The sequence below is a fragment of the Diabrotica virgifera genome, chromosome 1, assembly GCF_917563875.1.
Source record: "Diabrotica virgifera virgifera chromosome 1, PGI_DIABVI_V3a".
Lineage (NCBI taxonomy): Eukaryota > Metazoa > Arthropoda > Insecta > Coleoptera > Chrysomelidae > Diabrotica > Diabrotica virgifera.
Window position 1 is genome coordinate 59,819,642 of NC_065443.1, and position 23,401 is coordinate 59,843,042.

A 23,401-nucleotide genomic window follows, 5' to 3' on the forward strand; every position below is an offset into this window, starting at 1 on the left:
ATGTTATATCTTCTCAATATTGGATTACGGAGTTGAATCCTGGACACTCACTGAAGCAATGGAGAAAAAACTTGAACCTTTGAGATGTGGCTATACAGGCGAATCCTAAGGATATCATGGACGGACAAGATAACCAACGAGACCGTATTACGAAGAGTGGGCAAAGGAAGAGAGGTGATGTATACCATTAAAAGGAGAAAGTTAGAATATCTCGGACAAATAATGAGAAACGGCACTAAATACAGGAGAAGAAGAATATCATGGTTAAAGAACCTGAGGAAATGGTTCTCCACAACAACTAATCTATTTAAAGCATCAGTTAATAAAATAATTATAGCCAGAATGATCGCCAATATTCGAAACGAATAGGCACTAAAAGAAGAAGAAGTGGTTAGACTAACCTCTAACGGGGAACGATGAAATGAATGTCGAAAACGATTCAAGCAAGCTGTTAGCCCAGATATAAATATCAAACGGACGACGCTTAGGAAAAATATTCCATCGATGCATTTCAGCTTGTCTATCCGAATCGTCATCATTTTTGTACTCGTATATTGAGTAAAGTTGGATTTATAGTTTGACGAAGCGTAGACGTAGACGCAACGGAGACGTAAGAAACGGACTGGAGACGTTAAGAAAATAATATGTCAATTTATAATTCGACGTAGCGGAACTTTTGCGCATAAGTAGAAACAATGACTTAATTCAACAACATAGCCTATAAATTATACGAACCGTAAACAAACTTTGTGTTTATTTATTTATACTATTATTTATTATAATATTTATCCGTTTTGTGTGTTACAATGGATTAGGAAATAAACGAAGGAATGCTCCTTGGTGCCGTGGAATTTCCAACTATGTTGTTTCATTTCCTGGATTCCTGGTCTTTAAAATGTTCATTGGATTTAATTATCGGATGTGTGGATAACCCCGAATTAACAGGCTAATAAACAACTTATATTTATCTGAAATATTGAAACTACACTATGATATATTTTTATTAAATTAATAAAAACATCCATTGTAACAAATAATTAACAAAATTCGAATATGTTGACAAACAACTTTTTACACAAGGGATGAGGGGGCGAGTCCACTTTGAGTGACAGAACAAAATTGTTCCTTATGATTGGCCAGACGTAAGAAACGCACTGTAAAAGATGAAAGTTGGTCATCTCTTCCGTTCCGTTACGTTTCTCTTACGTCCCGTCATGCGCTTACGTTCATTTATAAACAAGAGTAAAAAAAATTCGGTGTTGAACTTTTCCAGTGCGTCTACGTTACGTCTACGTCTACGCTATGTCAAACTATAAATCCAACTTAAAGTATAAAAACAAAATAAACGGTTTCGTTTTGATTCAAATCGTCTTGATTCAAATGGCAAGAGACTCGATTTGAATCAAAACAAAACCGTTTATTTTGTTTTTACACTTAACTCAGTATACGAGTACAAAAATGATGACGATTCGGATAGACAAGCTGAGATGCATCGATGGAATATTTTTCCTAAGCGTCGTCCGTTTGATATTTATATCTGGGCTAACAGCTTGCTTGAATTGTTGTCGACATTAATTTCATCATTCCCCGTTAGAGGTCAGTCATACTCCGGTGTAAATATTTGAATATTTACACCAATCTCTCGGTGCGTTTTGATTGAAATCAGTCTTCTTGTAAAGCCTCTTTGATAACGGCTAGACCCAGAAACACAGTGTCAGAGGATGGCAAGAGACTCGATTTGAATCAAAACGAAACCGTTTATTTTGAAATATAAAACAGTTCGAAGTTTTAAATCCTAAGAACTAAAGGCTTCTATTGGAACCAAGTTCTAGTACACAGCCCGACTTCGTGCTTTATAAACTTGCAAAGCAAACAAACGATGAATTAGACGAAGACGGGGAATCTAAGAGTGCATTCCATTACATGTCCATTCTAATATAACTTGATATGTGTTGTCACCCTGGGAGCTAAGGCTGGTAATACTTCAGGTTCTTTTCAATGTTAAGTAGCTAAGGGAGAATGAAACATCTTACCTCGACGAACAACAAGTTTATTCTGTTCTTTTATTATGTTATTTTTAACAATCGAACTATGTTATTGTAATCATCCACGGGTTGCTTATTCAGCACCCATGGCTCAATATTTAGAACACCTAATATTTAAATAAACAATGAAGGTAAATGTTAGTCGATATTACAAAATCTTGACCCAGTTCAATATTGGACATTGTTTAATATTAATTCATCTTCTGATACTTATAAAAATCTTAATCTCACAATCTTATTCCAGGACACCATTCATCTAGGTAAAAATTCCAACGAATTTTGGTTCCCTGTACTCAGATAGATAATAAAAGACAGCTGTTAACAATTGAGTTAACCAAGTGTCCAAATATCTTGAAAAGATCTTGGATTAGACATGTACAAACACAGGTGCAGAAATGTAAATAGAAGAACTCTTGCTTTAATTTCGAAATATCAATATTGGGCCTCAAAAGAAAAACTGTGGATGGCAAAGGTACTAATGAGAAAAATGAGGTGACATATAATTCCACTAAGCAAAGATAAATTAAAAAGAACGTATAACCAGGACAATTGTATATTTTAAATGAGAAAAAATAATAATAGCAAACAAGAGTACAAAAAATATATGGTTAAATGAAAAAAAAAACTGAAACCTATTCTAGCTGAACTTTAGAAATAAATGTAACAATAACTTAAGAGCCAACAGTAGTGATCAACAGGTAGCAACCAAATATAACTTCGGGAGATAGTATCATAAACTTTGGCAACAGTGGTAAACTTTGACATTATCTAAGATTAATATTTTGACAATATCATAGTCGCGCTAAATGGAAGTAATAGAAAACGATTTTATTATTAGTAAATAAATATTTATAAAAATAAACCAAAATGGGTGAAAATATTATGTTAAGATAGGTATTTGCATGAAATATCTAATAATAAATAATCATTCTTCGTTTTGAAGCGAAACAAATTTCGATTTTCGCATAATTTTGGCACGGTTTTTAATGGACTTTTTCTTGGACGGTTTCACTTTATTTGTCGTTTGATTTACTTTTCCCATTTTGTTAAACTATTGATAATATTTTTAGAATAAAAAATCCTCCTAAAACTTTATATAGATACTCGCATTAGAATTCGAAATATTTTTACGTAAAATATACTTACCTATCTAAGTACATATAACTAAAACTCACAATTAACAACAATCTATTCTTTCAAAGAGGCCAACACTTATACAACAACAACAAAAATATATTAAATTAACTATGAATAAACACTAATTTCCTATGAAACAACAATAAAGAATTCTTAAATTAACACACTACTGCACTGAACAGATATCGTTAAAGATGACAGAACAGATTAGAGAAAATCTGACGCAGCTTTGTCAAAATGACAGTGAAAATTTCTCTATGTTGCCTAATTAGTTATTAGTTATAATACGTTCGATTTCTTATTAGAAATAACAAATTTTAGTAGTTCCAAGATTACACAAAATCTAGGCATGGGATAAAAAAGTTTATTTGAAGAAAGTTTATTTTTTTGTTCTTCTTAATGGCGGTACAGGCTCGTTTTTTAAATATTGTATTTAATTACAGAGTAATTTTCACATACTAATATATTTCTCAATTTGGACTCTGTACCGCCATTCTTTATTACATTACGAATATGTGTGCTAAATATCTCGACAAAATATTCAAAATTACAGCCGCAATCTTGAAACGCGTTTGTTGTTACCTGTTGATCGCTACTGTAGCCTCTTAACTTAAAAACTTACTTAAAAACAGATATGTTGTGAATAATCCGTGATACAAAACTTATAAGAATAAACGCAAAAAAGGTTTGTCTTCGGATCACAAAGGGTGGAGGCTGAGGTTGTCTACTGGTAGCACAAAGTATTGTGTTATCTGGAGTACAAAATGTGAGAACAAAGTATTGCTTCTCACAACCAGTCCAAAAAACTATATTTTATGCAAAGTATTGCGTAAAAACTTGGAGGAACAAAGTATTGTTTCTTGAGAGTAAAAACTATCTAGACTTTTACACAAAGTATTCCGTAAAATTATGTCTGAGAGGTATTGCTTCTTACAAAAGAAAAAATTCAATGACTTTTTTGCTTGAAGTTTTTAGTGACTGACAGAGCACGGTGAATTATTATTTTCTTACACATTGTCACTTATTGCTAATCTTAAAATCTACCTTCATGACCTACAAGTATAACATTATAATGACAAATTGACGTTATAGGGCAGTCAATGAGGGTATTTGGCTCGGAATTCCATCCTACTAAATCCATTTACTTGATATTTTCACAGTAAGTAGGGAATAGCTCAAGAAACAAAGTCTACCCTATGCCGATGTGCGCTTTTATCTTTGGGGTTGTTCTCACCCCTTATCGGGGGTAAACATTTTTTGGACAAAATAGCTACGGAAGAGGCTAGAGAATTTAATTCTAAGCAAAAACTGTTCCATAATTATTTTTTGAAAACTCAATACTTTTTGAGTTATTCGTGGTTGAAAATTGGCCATTTTCATTGAAAAATGATACCCTTTCGGACGGATTTTTGCGAATAACTTAAAAACTATGCATCTAACAAAAAACTATGTAAAATATTTTTGTAGCTTATAAAAAAACAAAGAGATTCATTCCTTCATAAATCTTCTAGTTATAATACAAAATGAGGTATGGTAGGTGAAAGGAGTTTGTTTTTTGGTGCATGCTCAAATCGGTGTATTAAACTTGAAATAACAGAGAGACGGTTGATTTTCGGTGTATAATGGTACTAATAACCTTGGTAGTGCTTAAAAAGGCCTTTAAAATGAGCAGTATTAAATGTCGATTACATTCAAACTAAGCGAGATATGCTGCTGAAAAATCGATGACTAATGTATTTTAAGAAAAAATGAGAAGTATATTTAACCCCTCATCCATCAGAATTTAAATACATCGTTTTCCTTCTAAAATACTTTTTATTATAGGGTTATTTCTATGTTCAAAACGTTGGATTGGTTTAAAATGAAGGATTTTTGAAAAAAGTATGTTGAAATTATAGAGCGCATTTTTAAATTTCCTTAAAAATCTTCCTTTTTCTCCATGTAACTCGAAAATGATAAGAAATACGAAAAAAGATACCCCACAAAAATGTAGGGTTTTTTAGATAAAAATTTCGTTTTCATTTTTCATTACTGTATCTCTTATCATTTTCAAGTTACATGGAGAAAAAGGAAGATTTTTAAGAAAATTTAAAAATGCGCTCTATAATTTGATCTTATTTTTTTTTTCAAAAACCATTTATTTTCATCCCTTCCAACTTTTTGAACATAGAAATAGCACTATAATAAAAGGTATTATAGAAGTAAAACGATGCATTTACATTCGGGTGGATGGGGGTTAAAATTATTTCTCATTTTTTCGTAAAGTACATTAGTTATCAATTTTGTTTGCAGAATATCTCGCTTAGTTTGAATGTAATGGACCTTTGATATTGCTCATTTTAAAGCTCTTTTCAAGCACTATAAAAGGTATTGGTTGCATTATACACCTAAAATCGACCGTTTCTCTATTATTTCAAGTTATATACACCAATTTAAGCATGTACCAAAAAAACAAACTCTTTTCACCTACGATATCTCTTTGTGTATACTAGAAGATTTATGAAGGCAAGTGTCTCTTTGTCTTTTTATATCCTACAAAAATATTTTATATAGTTTTCCTAGTTAGATGCATCGTTTTTAAGGTATTCGCAAAAAACCGTTCGAAAAGGTGTTATGTTTCAATGGAAATGTCCAATTTTCAACCACGAATAACTCAAAAAGTATTGAGTTTTCAAAAAAAAATTATAGAACAGTTTTTGCTTAGAATTAGGTTCTCTAGCGAATTCCGTAGTTATTTCAACCAAAAATGTTCTACCCCTGAGAAGGGGTGGGAACCACCCCCAAGATAAAAGCACACATCGGCATAGGGTAGACTTTGAATTGTGAGATAAGTAGAGGCTATTTCCAAAATTCCATTAAAATCCATGAAGTAGGATAGAATTCGGAGGTAATATCCTATTCTTGCTCCCATTGACTGGCGTATATTGCTTCTCACAATCAGTGCAAAAAACTATATTTTATGCAAAGTATTGCGTAAAAACTTGGAGGAACAAAGTATTGTTTCTTGAGAGTAAAAACTATCTTGACTTTTACACAAAGTATTGCTCAAAATTATGTCTGAGAGGTATTGCTTCTTACAAAAGAAAAAATTCAACTCTCTTAAATTATTTCGTATGTTTAAACGAAATTTAAAACAACAGCTTTCAATTCGTTTTGGAGGTGACCAGCATCCTCTTATGTATGTTTCATCCTCTTTAGGGATCATCATACGGGGAAAGTAGAGCATAGTGCCCCTCCGATGAACCCTAAAGAGTGTGAAACGTACCGGGTGATCAGTTAAGGGTAGCGAGCGGCCATATCTCATAAGATATTGGTCGTATAGAATTGAGAAAAAAAAAATCATGATAAAAGTCGCCAAGAGAAATTGCTGGAAATTATTTTCGAGTTTGTCAAACGTCCGCTAGAGGGCGTAACAACCAACACATAGTAGAAAAATGCGATTTTCATAGAATTTTGTCTAATGAAAGTTTATCGATGATATCATTTTCATATTAACAGACCATTTCCCTACATTTTTTGTCTAAAACGTTTTGTTCTATCTATCAAAATAAAGCGGTGGGAGAAGTTCAATTGTTTTTTTAAACAAACCAAGATTTCTTCCGTTTCTTTTGACCGATTTTAGCAAACTTAGGCTCATATAAAAGAGCATAATTTGCACTACAAAACGCTTATTTGGTTTTTAATTTTTGACGTTTGCTGCCGCCGCTAGATGGCGTTAACTGAAATGGTAGCAAATTTTTGAGCTTTTTTCAAAAAAAACAAATGTAATGATATATTAATTTTTATATATTTTAAAAGAGGATAAATTTCTCTATAATTTAATGAAAATAATTTATTATCTACCTTTTTTGAACCGTTGATATTGACCAAAATATAATTTTATTACATTAAAAAATGTCACGCCACTGTTTTTTATCAAAATAAAAATCAGTTTCATAATCTCTTATGAGTTGCTAACAAAAAGAACCTCTTGACTTTTTTTCGTTAGACAAACGGTTTTGGATTGAAAAAATAAGATATGTTTACATGGGGCGCCCATATCTCGAAACATACTAATTTACATATTTGGAAAAAAATCTTAATAAAACTGTCCAACAACAGCAAGAGCAGTAACACTAAAAACAAGAACACAGAACTTTAAAAATAAACGTTAAAACTAAATTAATAATTTTGTCGTAAATGTTCAAAATGTTGTCCGTTATTTTGAATGCACTGGTCCAATCTCTTCTGGGTGGAGTTGACAGCTGCCTCAATTTCCGCTCTTGGTATAATATTTATCGCGTTTTGAATTCGGACTATCATGTCTTCTCGAGTAGTTGGTCGAGTTTTATACACTAAATCCTTTATTCGGCCCCATAGATAAAAATCAAGGCAGGTTAAATCAGGGGACCGTGGTGGCCAGAAAAATAGGCTGCCTTTACCAATCCAACGGTTAGGAAAATGCCTGTTCATAAAATCTTGCACATTTCGAGAATAATGTGCCGGGCATCCGTCTTGTTGAAACCACATGTTTCTTCTTACTTCTAAAGGCACGTTTTCTAAGAGTCCTGGTAAATCGTTCAATAAAAAGTTCAAATACATGTCACCGGTTAGATTGCCATTAAATATGTGCGGACCGATAATAGTACCATTAATAACACCGCACCAGACGTTAACGCTCCATCGACCCTGCTGATAATCTTCACGTAACCAGTGTGGATTAGTGTCCGACCAGTAATGCATGTTATGCAGATTTACCTTGCCATTACTGCTAAACGATGCTTCATCTGTCCATAATATTTGTGACAAAATAAGACGGTTTTCCCTAATGAAGTCTCTAAGCCAGTAGCTGTAATCGAGCCTACGTTCAAAGTCAGTCTCTTTTAAGGATTGATGAATCACGACGTGATACGGATGCATTTTAAAATCCATTAATATTTTTTGCACTGAGCCATAGGATATTCCTAAATATCTGGAGATCTCTCTTATGCTTAAATGGGGGTCTGCATGAATATAAGCCAACACATTTATAATGTTATCTTCTCTTCTTACTCTACGATTTCTTCTCAAAGTTGGAGTTGGTTGCACTTGGCCATGTTGCCTTAAACGTAAGGCTAAACGACGAAAAACCATTCTCGAATGCCGTCTACGGAGGGGATAACGCAGTGCATACTGCCTAGAAGCAATCGCCGCATTTTCAAAACATTGAAAATAAATTCTCAACATATCAAAGGCTTCTTCATTCGTAAAAGGCATGATTTGTTGTAAAAATACTTTTTACATAACATTAAATTAGATGTCAATGGCAGGAACTGTCAAAATAAATATCAGCGTGATTGACAATTTGGTGTTTTCTTTCATTTTATTTTCAGTTTCGTAGATCATGGCCTGCTTCGCTTAAATGCGATGTTAGTTAAGTTTGATTTTTAATTTAATTTATGAAATAATAATAATTATTATTATTAATAAATTATGAACTAATGCATTCTCTCGCTAATTAAATAATTATTAATGATAAAAATAATAGGTAATAATTTTATTATTGTGAGATGTAATATTTAAAAATAATTTTGAACCTTATAATTATCAGTATGTAAACCTATTTTATTTTTTCAATCCAAAACCGTTTGTCTAACGAAAAAAAGTCAAGAGGTTCTTTTTGTTAGCAACTAATAAGAGATTACAAAACTGATTTTTATTTTGATAAAAAACAGTGGCGTGCCATTTTTTAATGTAATAAAATTATATTTTGGTCAATATCAACGGTTCAAAAAAAGGTAGATAATAAATTATTTTCATTAAATTATAGAGAAATTTATCCTCTTTTAAAATATATAAAAATTAATATATCATTACATTTGTTTTTTTTGAAAAAAACTCAAAAATTTGCTACCATTTCAGTTAACGCCATCTAGCGGCGACAGAAAACGTCAAAAATTAAAAACCAAATAAGAGTTTTGTAGTGCAAATTATGCTCTTTCATATGAGCCTAAGTTTTCTAAAATCGGTCAAAAGAAACGGAAGAAATCTTGGTTTGTTTAAAAAAACAATTGAACTTCCCCCACCGCTTTATTTTGATAGATAGAACAAAACGTTTTAGACAAAAAATGTAGGGAAATGGTCTGTTAATATGAAAATGATATCATCGATAAACTTTCATTGGACAAAATTCTATAAAAATCCCATTTTTCTACTTTGTGTTGGTTGTTACGCCCTCAAGCGGACGTTTGATAAACTCGAAAATAATTTCCAGCAATTTCTCTTGGCGACTTTTACCATGATTTTTTTTTTCTCAATTCTATACGACCAATATCTTATGAGATATGGCCGCTCGCTACCCTTAACTGATCACCCGGTACGTAAGAGGATGCTGGTCACCTCTGAAACGAATTGAAATATAAGCTGTGTTTCATTTCCAAACCAAATATATTTTGAAATGTTTTACATACCTTGTATTGAGGCATTTGTTTTCTTCTTATAATTTCCACCATCAGACTTCTTTCTAGAGACTCAAATTCTGAACTCATGACTATTTGGTTGTAATTACTTTCTTTTACGATAAATCGCAAGCAATATTCTTTGATGAAGTCTAACTGAAGTTGATCTGCGTTGTGTAACGCTACCAACACGTTCTTTAAACAAATTGTTGCATTTAGGTACTGAACACAAAGATGTTCTAATCGTGCCATGTTGAATTGTACTGCCAACCTAAAAGATGACGACAAGTCAGGCAAACAAAAAATCAATCATGCCAATTGAAGAGCACAGCAAATCGTTTGATCAAGCGTTTAACATCGTGTACCTCAGTACATATTGTAATGATTTTTATTCTGTTTTTAAGTCTCGTATTATTCCTCTCACTAGGTCTTTAAAACTAAAGGATGTCCCAATTTGCTTCTGAGTAGGTCTTCCAGCTAGGTCTAGGACGTTTCATCGCCGCCCTTTCGATGCCGCCAGTTCATCGCCGGCCGATTCATCGCCGGCCTATTCATCGCCAGTCAGTTAATCGCTAACTGATTTATTTCCGAATTTCCGACCAGTTACATGTATTATTTATTTTTAATATTAATTAGGAATTCTAGGAAATGACCTAACCTAATCTAACCCAACCTAATACTAAATAAATTTGAACATATATATTTCTACAAAGGCCATTTAACACTACAAATTTAGTACTATTTAGTATCAAATTTAGGGGAAGTAGAAATAGAACAGTAAATATAATATTATTTTGTATCTTTTTAATTGTCATAAGTTTTAAACTGAATTTAACGTCGTGTCGTGTTATCTCCCATACTACAAAATCAACTGACTAACTGGTGATGAAACAGACGGCGATGAAACAGACGGCGATGAAATGGACTGGCGAAGAATCGGCGGCATCGAAACGGCAGCGATGAACCGGCGGCGATGAAACGTCCCATTCCGCTTCCGGCTCTTAAATTAACCGATGCAATTATTCTAAATTTTCTTCTAAGTAGGTCTTCCAGCTCTTAAATTAACCGATGCAATTATTCTATCTATCTAAATTGATCAATCAAACGCAAGACGTAAAAAATCAAGAGTAAAAGATGCCAAAGAGTTATAGATTAAAATCCAATGTGAAGAAATGGAAAACTATAACAAAAAAATATGATGGCTTCAATGTGTACAAAAAAGTAAGAGATAGTAGGGATTCAAAAGAAAAGCCACATCGGAGTACCTACTTAAGGAAAAAGTAACTTATTAAAGTAAAAAGTACTTGTCCGATTATTTCGACTATAACTTTTATATAATTAAATTAATATTTATTGACGGAAAACTCACTTTTACAATTAAAATTAAAAGTAAAAATTAAACATTGAACACAAGTTAACTTACATTACTTACAATTAAACTAACGATATCAAAAAATCAAAATCAAATTAAAATAATTCACGTGAAATAGTCCTTTTAAAAGCTTTTAGTGTGACTCCCATAAAGTCTATATTTGGAAACTCATTTACACTAGAAACAATTCTATTTAAAGGCATATTTTCTGCATAACGTGTATTGCACGATCTAGCGGATAGCAAGGGACATCTTCTCAAATTCCTAGCTGGAACATAAAAATATATTCGACCCAGAATACTAGGTGCAACAATAATACCATTTAACACCTTAAATACGAAATTAAGGTCAAAGTATCGCCTGCGATCCTCTAGACGGTGCAAATGAAACATCTGCATGACCTGACTGGAATTAAATTGCATTCCTCTAGTACCTAATCTATACCGCAGATATCTAACGAATTTATTTTGAATCGATTCAATTCGATATTTGTGATTCTCATAACTTGGACTCCAAATTACTGAACAATACTCTAGTAATGAACGAACATAACTCAAAAACAATCTCACAATTACAAACAAATTATTAAAATCATATGACATTCTGATGACTAACCCTAATGTCCGATTAGCACGCGCAATAATGGCATCATAATGGTACACGAAACTTAGCTTACTATCCAGTAACACACCTAAATCCTTAATTACCTGAACCCTAGATAAATCCACATCTCCTATCTTGTATTTAAAATCACTGGTGGTCTTATTACGTGAAAAAATAGTATATGACCATTTCGAAGCATTCAATCTAAGATTATTTTCCTGGCACCAATGTACTAAAGAATCCAAGTCTCTCTGCAAACCCTCACAATCAGATTCTGACCTAATGCATTTAAATATCTTTAAGTCGTCTGCAAATATCAGATATTCAGATTTAAAGTTCCTACCAATATCATTTACCAACAACAGAAAAAGCTTAGGACCCAAATGGGAACCCTGCGGAACCCCTGACACGGCTACAAATCCATTAGAAACACATCCTGCTGATCTTACTTGCAATGTTCTTCCTTGCAAATACGAAGTAAACCAAGCTAATAAAGAACCAGTGATACCAAAGTTTCTCAGCCTTGTAATTAAGACATTATGATCTAGTAGGTCAAAGGCCTTACTGAAATCGGTGTATATAGAGTGCACCTCGTAACCCTCATCCATTGCTGTATCTATACTATCGATATACAAAAAGAGGTTAGTGAGAGTAGAACGTCCGCCTACAAATCCATGTTGGTTGTTCGTAATAATGTTCCTAAAACAATCATCCAAACTTGGCAAAACCATTTTTTCAAATACTTTAGATAAGGCTGACTGAATACAAACTGGCCGATAATTTTTGATATCACTATGATCTCCTGCCTTGAAAATAGGACACACAAAGGAATGTTTCCATCTGTTCGGGAAAATTCTCGTCTGGAGAGATTTATTAAGAACATGTACTAATGGTTCACACAAGGACACTGCACTTTCTCTTAGGAACAAATTCGGTATCAAATCAGGGCCAGCCCCTTTATTGACATTTAATGACAACAACACATTCAGTAAATTGTCAAATGTGACTTCGAGGTTACTAATTTCCACCTCCAGCTGTTGTGAGAAAATTTCATTACACTCCAGGTTATCCAGAGATTTACCATTAAAAGTGCTGTATACAGTACCAAAATGTTTCGCAAACAACTCTGTTATTTTTTGTTTGTCATTCTCACTTTCCTCACCTAGAAACATAGAGACAGGGAGAGCACCATGTCCGTTGGTTTTATTTTTGATGAACTTCCAAAATTCTCCAGCGTTCTCATTCATTCTCACTTCCATCTTTGAAACGTAAGCATTGTAAGACTGCTTAGTGAGTGATGAGCATTCATCTCTCAAATTTGTAAATTCAATATAGTGGTGACACTTATTTGTAGTTTTATATTTTTTATGCGCAATCTTTTTGGCAATGACTTTACTCTTAAGTTCAGATGAGAACCAAACAGGAAAATTCGATCTTTTTACAGATATCTTTGGTACAAAAAGTTCAATTGCGTTCCAAATAATGGAATAAAAAGCATCTAAAATGTCATTTACATCCTCTAAACAGTACAACTCAATCCAATTGATCTGAAGCAAATAATTATTCAAGGCACCATAATCCGCCTTGTGAAAGTTATAATAAATATTAGTTTCCCAACTGAAATATTGATTATCAAATAATATTAATGCTTCAAGTGAGGGATGATACCTGTCACACGTCATTAAAGCTTCCGCTTTTTTTAGATTTAAATAAGTATCAGAGAAACACAGATCCAGAATTGAGTCATACTGGTTCTTAAAATAATTATATTGACCTAATCCTAAAAAATTGAACTCGTCACAAAACAAAATTTCAGTAACATTACTTATATTTTTAGCAGTCCTCTCACCGTCCCATATTAGATTTGGTAGATTATAATCCCCAAATAATACTAGTTTAGAATCTTTATACTTATTCATAATTAGCTTTACAGTATCAATGTGATTGGAATAAACATCCAATCTAGATCTGGGCTGAATATAGACACAGCCAAAAACATACTTAATGCAATTAATAGCAATTCCAGCAAACACCTATTCTACATTTGAACTGGCAATTTCCACTAGACAAGAACTGATATCACTTCTAACTGCTATTAACACTCCACCTCCTCTTGATTTCTCGCTGGAAATATGATCACGGTCACGACGGTATACGGTATAAAAATCACAGAAAACTTCATTACTTTTAATTTGAGGACCAAGTCAACTCTCTGTTAGGAAAATAACGTCATATGTAGCTGAACAGGATGTCAAATATATGTCCTTTAACTTCGTACGCAGACCACGCACATTTTGGTAGTAAAGTGATAGACTATTCATACTTATGTTCGCATTTGGGAGTTTTTTGGATTCTGGTGGTTTTGTTCTTTTACCTTTTGAAATAAACGGGTTACCATTCTTGTATCGTATTGCCAAGTTTGATTCACCATTTCTTCTACGCCTATCAAGTTCTTCATATAATTTCTTGAGATGATTTCGTTGCATTTGAGTAAGATCTGATTTAATCAATATGCTCGATGGCTTCAACTTATGTTTGTTTTTAAGACATGCAATCACTGTGGTATTATTTTGAAAAATTACCTTAAGTGGTCTTGGCCTGTCACTACTGCTATTACCACGTCCTACCCTCAAAACCTTAAACTCAGTTGCTCCAACCTACAGTTTCGTTAGTACTTCTCGAGTATTTGTCTTGTCATGATCTATTCTCTCATTAGTAACCTTAGATTGGCTCTCATCAACATTATAGATTAGTATATTTTTAGATCGACTACTTCTTTCTTCTAATTCCAGGAACATATCTTGCTCATCTTTGATAATAGATACACTTTGATTTCTTATCTCTTCACTTCCATTTCCACACATGGTTTCAATTTTTTCTTGTAACCCTTCAAGTTTCTTTTCTAAAGTTTCAACTTTCGCCTCATTAGATTTTACAGACGCTTTAATTGTATCTATTGTTGAATGCACTTCAGTCCTCTGATTTAACAATAGGTTAATTATGTGAACAATAACTACTAGTACATCTTTATTGGTAGTGGTACTTTTCTTTAATAAATTATTTATTTCATCCTTGATTGCAGTTTCACTCTCTACAGCATCCACAGTATTGCACAGTAGACTTGAAAAATCAGCATTGGGCACCTGTTTTCCATTGTCAGCAATTTCTTTTGAACCGAATTTTTCCGGCTATTTGAAGCAGAATTCAAAGATAATCTCTTCACCACCGTCTCTTTGCATACTTTACATTCCCAGTTATGCGATTTAGTTTTGCGAAAGTCAGCACAGATTTTTTCATATTCACTTTTAGTCAAACCCGTGCATCCCTTATGGACCCATGAGCAACAAGTGATACACTCAATGGAAATACACTTGCCATCTTCCAAATATAATGTCTTATTATCTTAATAATCAGTCACCTCAACTCCTGGCCTAATTCTAATTATCTTCAAAAAAATTGGTAATGACACAAAAAAGTCAGATCAGTTTTTAGTCAGTTGTTATCAGTCTTCCTTAATTACTATCAATTTAATACTTGCTTAATATTTACAATATTGATGTCAAATCTTATTATATTTTTGAGCTCAACATTTCATAAGAAAGTCCTGGAATTTTCCTTTTGATAGGTATAAGTTTCTCCTCTAAGTTTAACGTATTTCACAATAAAAGCACATATTTTCTGGAGCCCATGTGCACATGTTTACAATCACACTAACCATTAAGATGGTCTTTAACTTATATATCTTTTATAATATTTTATAAATTACTCTGTGTAAATATTGACATATTTACCTGTAAACGTCCATCATTCTGAGCACAATTCTATTCGAAAACGGATCTTCATCCTCTCTGGCTTGTTTTGTTGGATCAATGCAGTCCATATAAATATAGTTGAGTACCATTTCGAAAGCTTCGGGGTCTGCATCCGGTAATTTTACTTCTAGTAGAGGAATGTCCGTAAATGGAACTTTCGGTGTGCCTAAAAGTTTGTTTTGTTAATTAATTAAATGGATTATCACGTGTACTGCAAAGCTAGACCGAACCTGTAAAGAGAATAAACAATTTATCAATACCTATTAAACCACCAAATTCTCAGAACTCATTATATTTACGAATCAACGAAGCTTCGTGGAAATGTTTATTTTGAAAACTGTATGCAATTTTGTCTCATTCTAAAGAGTTTTAGAATAGAATAGAAATAATATGCTTTATCTACTCTATCTCAAGTTTTTAGTTTGTGAAAACTGTCATTATAGATAGCAGTACGGTGAAGGGTTTAAAGTGTGCGTGAAGTAACAATGGGATTTACTTTTTCGCACTGTTTTTTGGCACACTTTCATATAATCAAATATACTTAATTTCGCGTTGTCATGGTGATGACGTGTGAGCTCTGGTGTATAGAAGAAAATCCTTTCGTTTATTTCATATAGATGTCGTACCTAGTGTACTGAAGTCTGGTATTTTATTATTACCAGGAAGGCCCCAAGCATTTTATTCCTCTTCGACCACTTCACCTAGGTGTTCCTGACGAGCGGTTGACATAACCTGCGAAACACGTCGTGTAGAATACCGGTGGTGGTCGAAGTGTAATAAAATGCAATCGCCGTTCTTTCATATTATCACGGTTTCTCCGTTATTGAGGAATGCGTAGCGAATAACGTGGCTTTGTAGACAAATCTGTGATACAAAGAGGTATCTTTTGTCGTTTCATAGTCTTTTATCAAGACTTTGAATTCACATGGTCACGGCCGCTACGGAAAGAATTTCTTCTGTACACCAGAGAAATCCTTTCGTTTATTTCATATAGATGTCGTACCTAGTGTACTGAAGTCTGGTATTTTATTATTACCAGGAAGGCCCCATGCATTTTATTCCTCTTCGACCACTTCACCTAGGTGTTCCTGACGAGCGGTTGACATAACCTGCGAAACACGTCGTGTAGAATACCGGTGGTGGTCGAAGTGTAATAAAATGCAATCGCCGTTCTTTCATATTATCACGGTTTCTCCGTTATTGAGGAATGCGTAGCGAATAACGTGGCTTTGTAGACAAATCTGTGATACAAAGAGGTATCTTTTGTCGTTTCATAGTCTTTTATCAAGACTTTGAATTCACATGGTCACGGCCGCTACGGAAAGGATTTCTTCTGTACACCAGAGAAATCCTTTCGTTTATTTCATATAGATGCCGTACCTAGTGTACTGAAGTCTGGTATTTTATTATTACCAGGAAGGCCCCATGCATTTTATTCCTCTTCGACCACTTCACCTAGGTGTTCCTGACGAGCGGTTGACATAACCTGCGAAACACGTCGTGTAGAATACCGGTGGTGGTCGAAGTGTAATAAAATGCAATCGCCGTTCTTTCATATTATCACGGTTTCTCCGTTATTGAGGAATGCGTAGCGAATAACGTGGCTTTGTAGACAAATCTGTGATACAAAGAGGTATCTTTTGTCGTTTCATAGTCTTTTATCAAGACTTTGAATTCACATGGTCACGGCCGCTACGGAAAGGATTTCTTCTGTACACCAGAGAAATCCTTTCGTTTATTTCATATATATATATATATATATATATATATATATATATATATATATATATATATATATATATAAAAAACAAAATATGCACAAGGTGGAATGCAACCATAGACACGTGTTTCTGACTTATTAGTCGTCATCAGTATGATATAGCTAAACAGGAGCAATGCAACCAATTTGTGGCTATAATGTTAGAAGACTCTCAGGATTCGAGAGCAACAACTAACAAATCCACGGAGGAAGCTACAGCTACCTGAGGCAAGGAATGCCAAACGTTTAGAACGTTTTAAACAATCAAACAAGGAGAGGTTAGCGCGAGTTAATAAATATCGGCATGGCTCGCAATAAGTATGAAAAACAAAATATGCACAAGGTGGAATGCAACCATAGACACGTGTTTCTGACTTATTAGTCGTCATCAGTATGATATAGCTAAACAGGAGCAATGCAACCAATTTGTGGCTATAATGTTAGAAGACTCTCAGGATTCGAGAGCAACAACTAACAAATCCACGGAGGAAGCTACAGCTACCTGAGGCAAGGAATGCCAAACGTTTAGAACGTTTTAAACAATCAAACAAGGAGAGGTTAGCGCGAGTTAATAAATATCGGCATGGCTCGCAATAAGTATGAAAAACAAAATATGCACAAGGTGGAATGCAACCATAGACACGTGTTTCTGACTTATTAGTCGTCATCAGTATGATATAGCTAAACAGGAGCAATGCAACCAATTTGTGGCTATAATGTTAGAAGACTCTCAGGATTCGAGAGCAACAACTAACAAATCCACGGAGGAAGCTACAGCTACCTGAGGCAAGGAATGCCAAACGTTTAGAACGTTTCAGTGACGAAGTCAGAAACACGTGTCTATGGTTGCATTCCACCTTGTGCATATTTTGTTTTTCATACTTATTGCGAGCCATGCCGATATTTATTAACTCGCGCTAACCTCTCCTTGTTTGATTGTTTAAAACGTTCTAAACGTTTGGCATTCCTTGCCTCAGGTAGCTGTAGCTTCCTCCGTGGATTTGTTAGTTGTTGCTCTCGAATCCTGAGAGTCTTCTAACATTATAGCCACAAATTGGTTGCATTGCTCCTGTTTAGCTATATCATACTGATGACGACTAATAAGTCAGAAACACGTGTCTATGGTTGCATTCCACCTTGTGCATATTTTGTTTTTCATACTTATTGCGAGCCATGCCGATATTTATTAACTCGCGCTAACCTCTCCTTGTTTGATTGTTTAAAACGTTCTAAACGTTTGGCATTCCTTGCCTCAGGTAGCTGTAGCTTCCTCCGTGGATTTGTTAGTTGTTGCTCTCGAATCCTGAGAGTCTTCTAACATTATAGCCACAAATTGGTTGCATTGCTCCTGTTTAGCTATATCATACTGATGACGACTAATAAGTCAGAAACACGTGTCTATGGTTGCATTCCACCTTGTGCATATTTTGTTTTTCATACTTATTGCGAGCCATGCCGATATTTATTAACTCGCGCTAACCTCTCCTTGTTTGATTGTTTAAAACGTTCTAAACGTTTGGCATTCCTTGCCTCAGGTAGCTGTAGCTTCCTCCGTGGATTTGTTAGTTGTTGCTCTCGAATCCTGAGAGTCTTCTAACATTATAGCCACAAATTGGTTGCATTGCTCCTGTTTAGCTATATCATACTGATGACGACTAATAAGTCAGAAACACGTGTCTATGGTTGCATTCCACCTTGTGCATATTTTGTTTTTCATACTTATTGCGAGCCATGCCGATATTTATTAACTCGCGCTAACCTCTCCTTGTTTGATTGTTTAAAACGTTCTAAACGTTTGGCATTCCTTGCCTCAGGTAGCTGTAGCTTCCTCCGTGGATTTGTTAGTTGTTGCTCTCGAATCCTGAGAGTCTTCTAACATTATAGCCACAAATTGGTTGCATTGCTCCTGTTTAGCTATATCATACTGATGACGACTAATAAGTCAGAAACACGTGTCTATGGTTGCATTCCACCTTGTGCATATTTTGTTTTTCATACTTATTGCGAGCCATGCCGATATTTATTAACTCGCGCTAACCTCTCCTTGTTTGATTGTTTAAAACGTTCTAAACGTTTGGCATTCCTTGCCTCAGGTAGCTGTAGCTTCCTCCGTGGATTTGTTAGTTGTTGCTCTCGAATCCTGAGAGTCTTCTAACATTATAGCCACAAATTGGTTGCATTGCTCCTGTTTAGCTATATCATACTGATGACGACTAATAAGTCAGAAACACGTGTCTATGGTTGCATTCCACCTTGTGCATATTTTGTTTTTCATACTTATTGCGAGCCATGCCGATATTTATTAACTCGCGCTAACCTCTCCTTGTTTGATTGTTTAAAACGTTCTAAACGTTTGGCATTCCTTGCCTCAGGTAGCTGTAGCTTCCTCCGTGGATTTGTTAGTTGTTGCTCTCGAATCCTGAGAGTCTTCTAACATTATAGCCACAAATTGGTTGCATTGCTCCTGTTTAGCTATATCATACTGATGACGACTAATAAGTCAGAAACACGTGTCTATGGTTGCATTCCACCTTGTGCATATTTTGTTTTTCATACTTATTGCGAGCCATGCCGATATTTATTAACTCGCGCTAACCTCTCCTTGTCTCCTTGTTATATATATATATATATATATGTATCTTGTCGTTTCCCCATTACTGAGGATCATGATTTCTTCCAATATTCCTAACAATTTTTTTCCATTGCTCTCTATCTTCAGCTGCTCTAAGAGCTTCTCAGAATGAGTTTCCAGCTGAATTCTTAATTTGGTCGAACCATCTAGTTGGTGATCGTCTTCTTGATCTTCTCCCCGGAACGTTTCCAGAAACAATAATTAATATCTCCAAACTATCGTCACCTTTGCGAACCACGTGACCGAAGAATTGCAGAATTCGTTGAAGACATATTGTGGACAGCCTTTTTTTAATCTCGAGTTGGTTTAGAATGGAAACGTTTTTGTTTTAGGTGTCCAAGGTATGCGCAGCATTTTCTCCAGCACCACATCTTAAAGGCATCAATTTTTTGGCGCTCGCGTGCGCGAAGATTTCAAGTCTCTGCCCCGTACGGAAATATTGAGAATACAAGAGCATTCACCAGTCTCATCTCGATATTTTGAGAGATAGATTTGTCTTTCCAAACTTTAGTTAGGCGACTCATCGCATTTTTTGCCATACCAATACCTCTCCGAACTTCTGCTTCACAGTTACCATCGTATCGGGCAATATATAAGTAATTGTAAAAAGGATTGTTTACGGATAAGTGTAGAATATCAATTTATGGAAAAAATGTTCGAAATAAGTCTATAGAAGGGCTGGAGAACGTTATACTGTGCCTGCAATCGGTCACACCGTGTTGCTTTTGTGATGGTTCAGTAATGTTTTGGACAGGGATTTCTGTTGAGGCACACACGGATCTCGTCCTTATAAAATTTTTACAAATGCTTTAATAGCGCACATATTCCTGACCTGAGATCCTACATCATTTGATACCATACGCTGGGTTTATTGGCAATGCCTTTTTGGTAATGCAAGATTGCACGGAAGACACAGCAAGGATTGTAACATGGGGTCTTGAAGAGGTTGGTATTCCAAAAGTCAACTGACCTGCTCAAAGCCCAGACCTTAATCCTATGGAGCATATATGGAGTCTGCTCAAAAGATGTATAAGATGTTGCATACCTAATACGATAATATATGAAGGGCTTGCAATGGCTCTCATTGAGCAATATATCACTTTTTCCCAAAGTGACATCCAAAATGTGATCAGTTATATGTCAAATCGAACGAGGATTGCCATCAAGAACCGTGGTGACAAAACATTATTAAAAAAAATGATACTCTCCTTTCCTTGACTCTATATTTCAATTCTTGTTATAACTGTATGTGTAACCTTATGTAGAAATTTTCAATACATTTATTCATTTCTTAAATTTTTCCTTGTTTTCCATTCGCTACTCATGATAATCTCTGGTTAAGTGCTAGAAGACTAAGTGATCCAATATTTACACTTAGTCTGGAAGATCGGATTACTTGATAGTACAAGTAATTTGCTGTTCAAATGTAAAGGTAAGCCCAACTTATCATATTTTAACATGATATATCCTTGAGCAAGTCTTCTTCTTCATTATTATTAATAGAGAAAGTATCTGCTCAATCTTCGATATTTCCCAAACATGTACACCCGCCTTTCTTAGGTCGTCCAATGACTCATGGCTCTATTATCGATTCGTCTCCAGATATTCTTACTATTCTGTTTTCTGCTATTCTATCAATGGGTATATTTACTATTTCTATTTTCTATTATTCTATCATCTATGATCTGTCATCAAGGGACCTTATTTTGGGTCTTCGTCTTCTCGGGCTCCTTCTCTTAGCTACAGGTATAAAGGGAAACTATCATTATAATGCAGTTTTTTTCATCTTTTCTTTCAAAATTATTTAGCATCAAAGTCAAATATGGTTAGGCAAATGAAACCATAGGTTTCGTATTCAATAATATTTTATAATAGTTTATTTTTATTTTTAAGTTTACTTTTTCGTGATTTGAGCACTTACCAAATAACCTTTCCAAATGCAAATCCCGGTTTTCTCTTGCTTGCCGAATCAGTTTCCTTAAATAACCAGATCTTGCAGCCACTAATGCTACATGTCCAGTTATTTTTTGTTCTTCCGGGCCTACCAAGAATTGTACATCACAAAACATTCTTGTTTCAAGCAATTTTCCATAATCTTCATGTAGGGTGCATTTTGGATAACTTGAAAATTGGAATCTATAACATCAAACAGTATAAATAAATACATAATAGTACAAAACATTTTATTTTGAATTGAAACATATTTGAGTTATTATTTGCTCCAATACAAATGCTCCCTCCCCACCCCCCATTTCCTATCATTAGCATAAAGCCGGAAATTTTATGTGCATGATTCACATTGCTATTCTATTGAAAACTTAACAAACAAATGTATGACCATCAGAAAGTTTTACTTTATTCATTCTATATGAATTGGTAGCCTTGGTATCCAGTCGACATTGAAAAAGAAGAACAACAAGCAACTCCATATAGCAACTTACAACATCCGTTCCATGGCAAAAGACGAAAAACTCTACGAACTAGAAGAGGAATTAGGGAATATGAATTGGGATATAATGGGACTATCAGAAGTTAAAAGAAGGGGTGAAGGGTATGTGGACTTACATTCAGGCAACAGGCTCTATTATAAAGGCAATGAAGACTATACATACGGTGGAGTAGGTTTCTTAATCAACAAGAAGAGAAAATCACAAATTCAAATAATTGACAGCATCTCAGACAGGGTTACATACAAGATTTTAAAACTAAATCCAAAAACCAAATTAAAGATTGTGCAAGTTTATGCTCCAACTGAAAAGGCAACTGATGAAGAAATAAATACTTTTTACGAAGATCTTAAAACAGCTATAGACACCAACAGAGAATCCAAAATAATAATAATGGGAGATTTTAACGCCAAAATTGGAAGTAAGATTGAAGACTCTGAAAGCAAGATTGGAAATTTTGGCTTCGGCACAAGAAACACAAGGGGAGAAAAACTTATGGAATTCCTGGAACAAGAAAACATGTATGTTATGAATACCTTCTACAAAAAGAAACCAAACAGAAAGTGGACATGGGTTGCACCTAACGGAACCACCAAAAATGAAATAGACTATTTTCTCTCAAGCAACAAAAGAATATTTGAAGACGTAACAACAATCAACAACGTAACAACGGGTAGTGACCATCGTATAGTTAGAGCAAAAATAAATATTAACATGAAAGAAGAGAGAAAAAGAATATTTAAAAAAAAAACTCGAATAGATGCCTTTAAAGTAAAAACAAATGAAGAGCAATTCCGAGAGGTCTTAGCGGATAAGTTCAAATATGATCCTTCACATAATCAAGATGAAATTGACGAAATTAACAAAAACATCAATAAGAACCTTCTCAAAGCCGGACTAAAGGTCGCAAAGAAAACAAGTACTAAAGAAGACAAAATAAGCAACGAAACTAAACAACTAATGACGGAAAGACGACAACTACTAACGCAAAACAAACGCCATACTCAAGAATACATAGAACTTAATAAAACAATTAGAAAAGAACTAAAACGCGACTTAAAAAATGGATCGAGAACTTAATAGAGCGAGTCATTGAAAACAACAGAGGCTTAAAATGTCTAAGACCGGCACTGGGTGTTCAAAAAATCATCAAAATTAAAGACGCCAATAGTAAGGAA

At 34.3% G+C, this 23,401-nt stretch overlaps 1 protein-coding gene across 1 annotated transcript in view; it reads right to left on the bottom strand.

The window, feature by feature from the left end:
* LOC114331354 (leucine-zipper-like transcriptional regulator 1) overlaps positions 1-23,401 on the bottom strand; it is a 75,694-nt gene that overhangs the window by 20,752 nt on the left and 31,541 nt on the right. The window contains exons 6-8 of the mRNA XM_028280902.2: positions 21,698-21,912; positions 15,365-15,551; positions 9,611-9,869 (exon numbers count right to left, since the gene is read on the bottom strand). Coding sequence (XP_028136703.1) covers positions 9,611-9,869; positions 15,365-15,551; positions 21,698-21,912 — 661 coding nt within the window. The remainder of the gene's footprint in view (positions 1-9,610; positions 9,870-15,364; positions 15,552-21,697; positions 21,913-23,401) is intronic.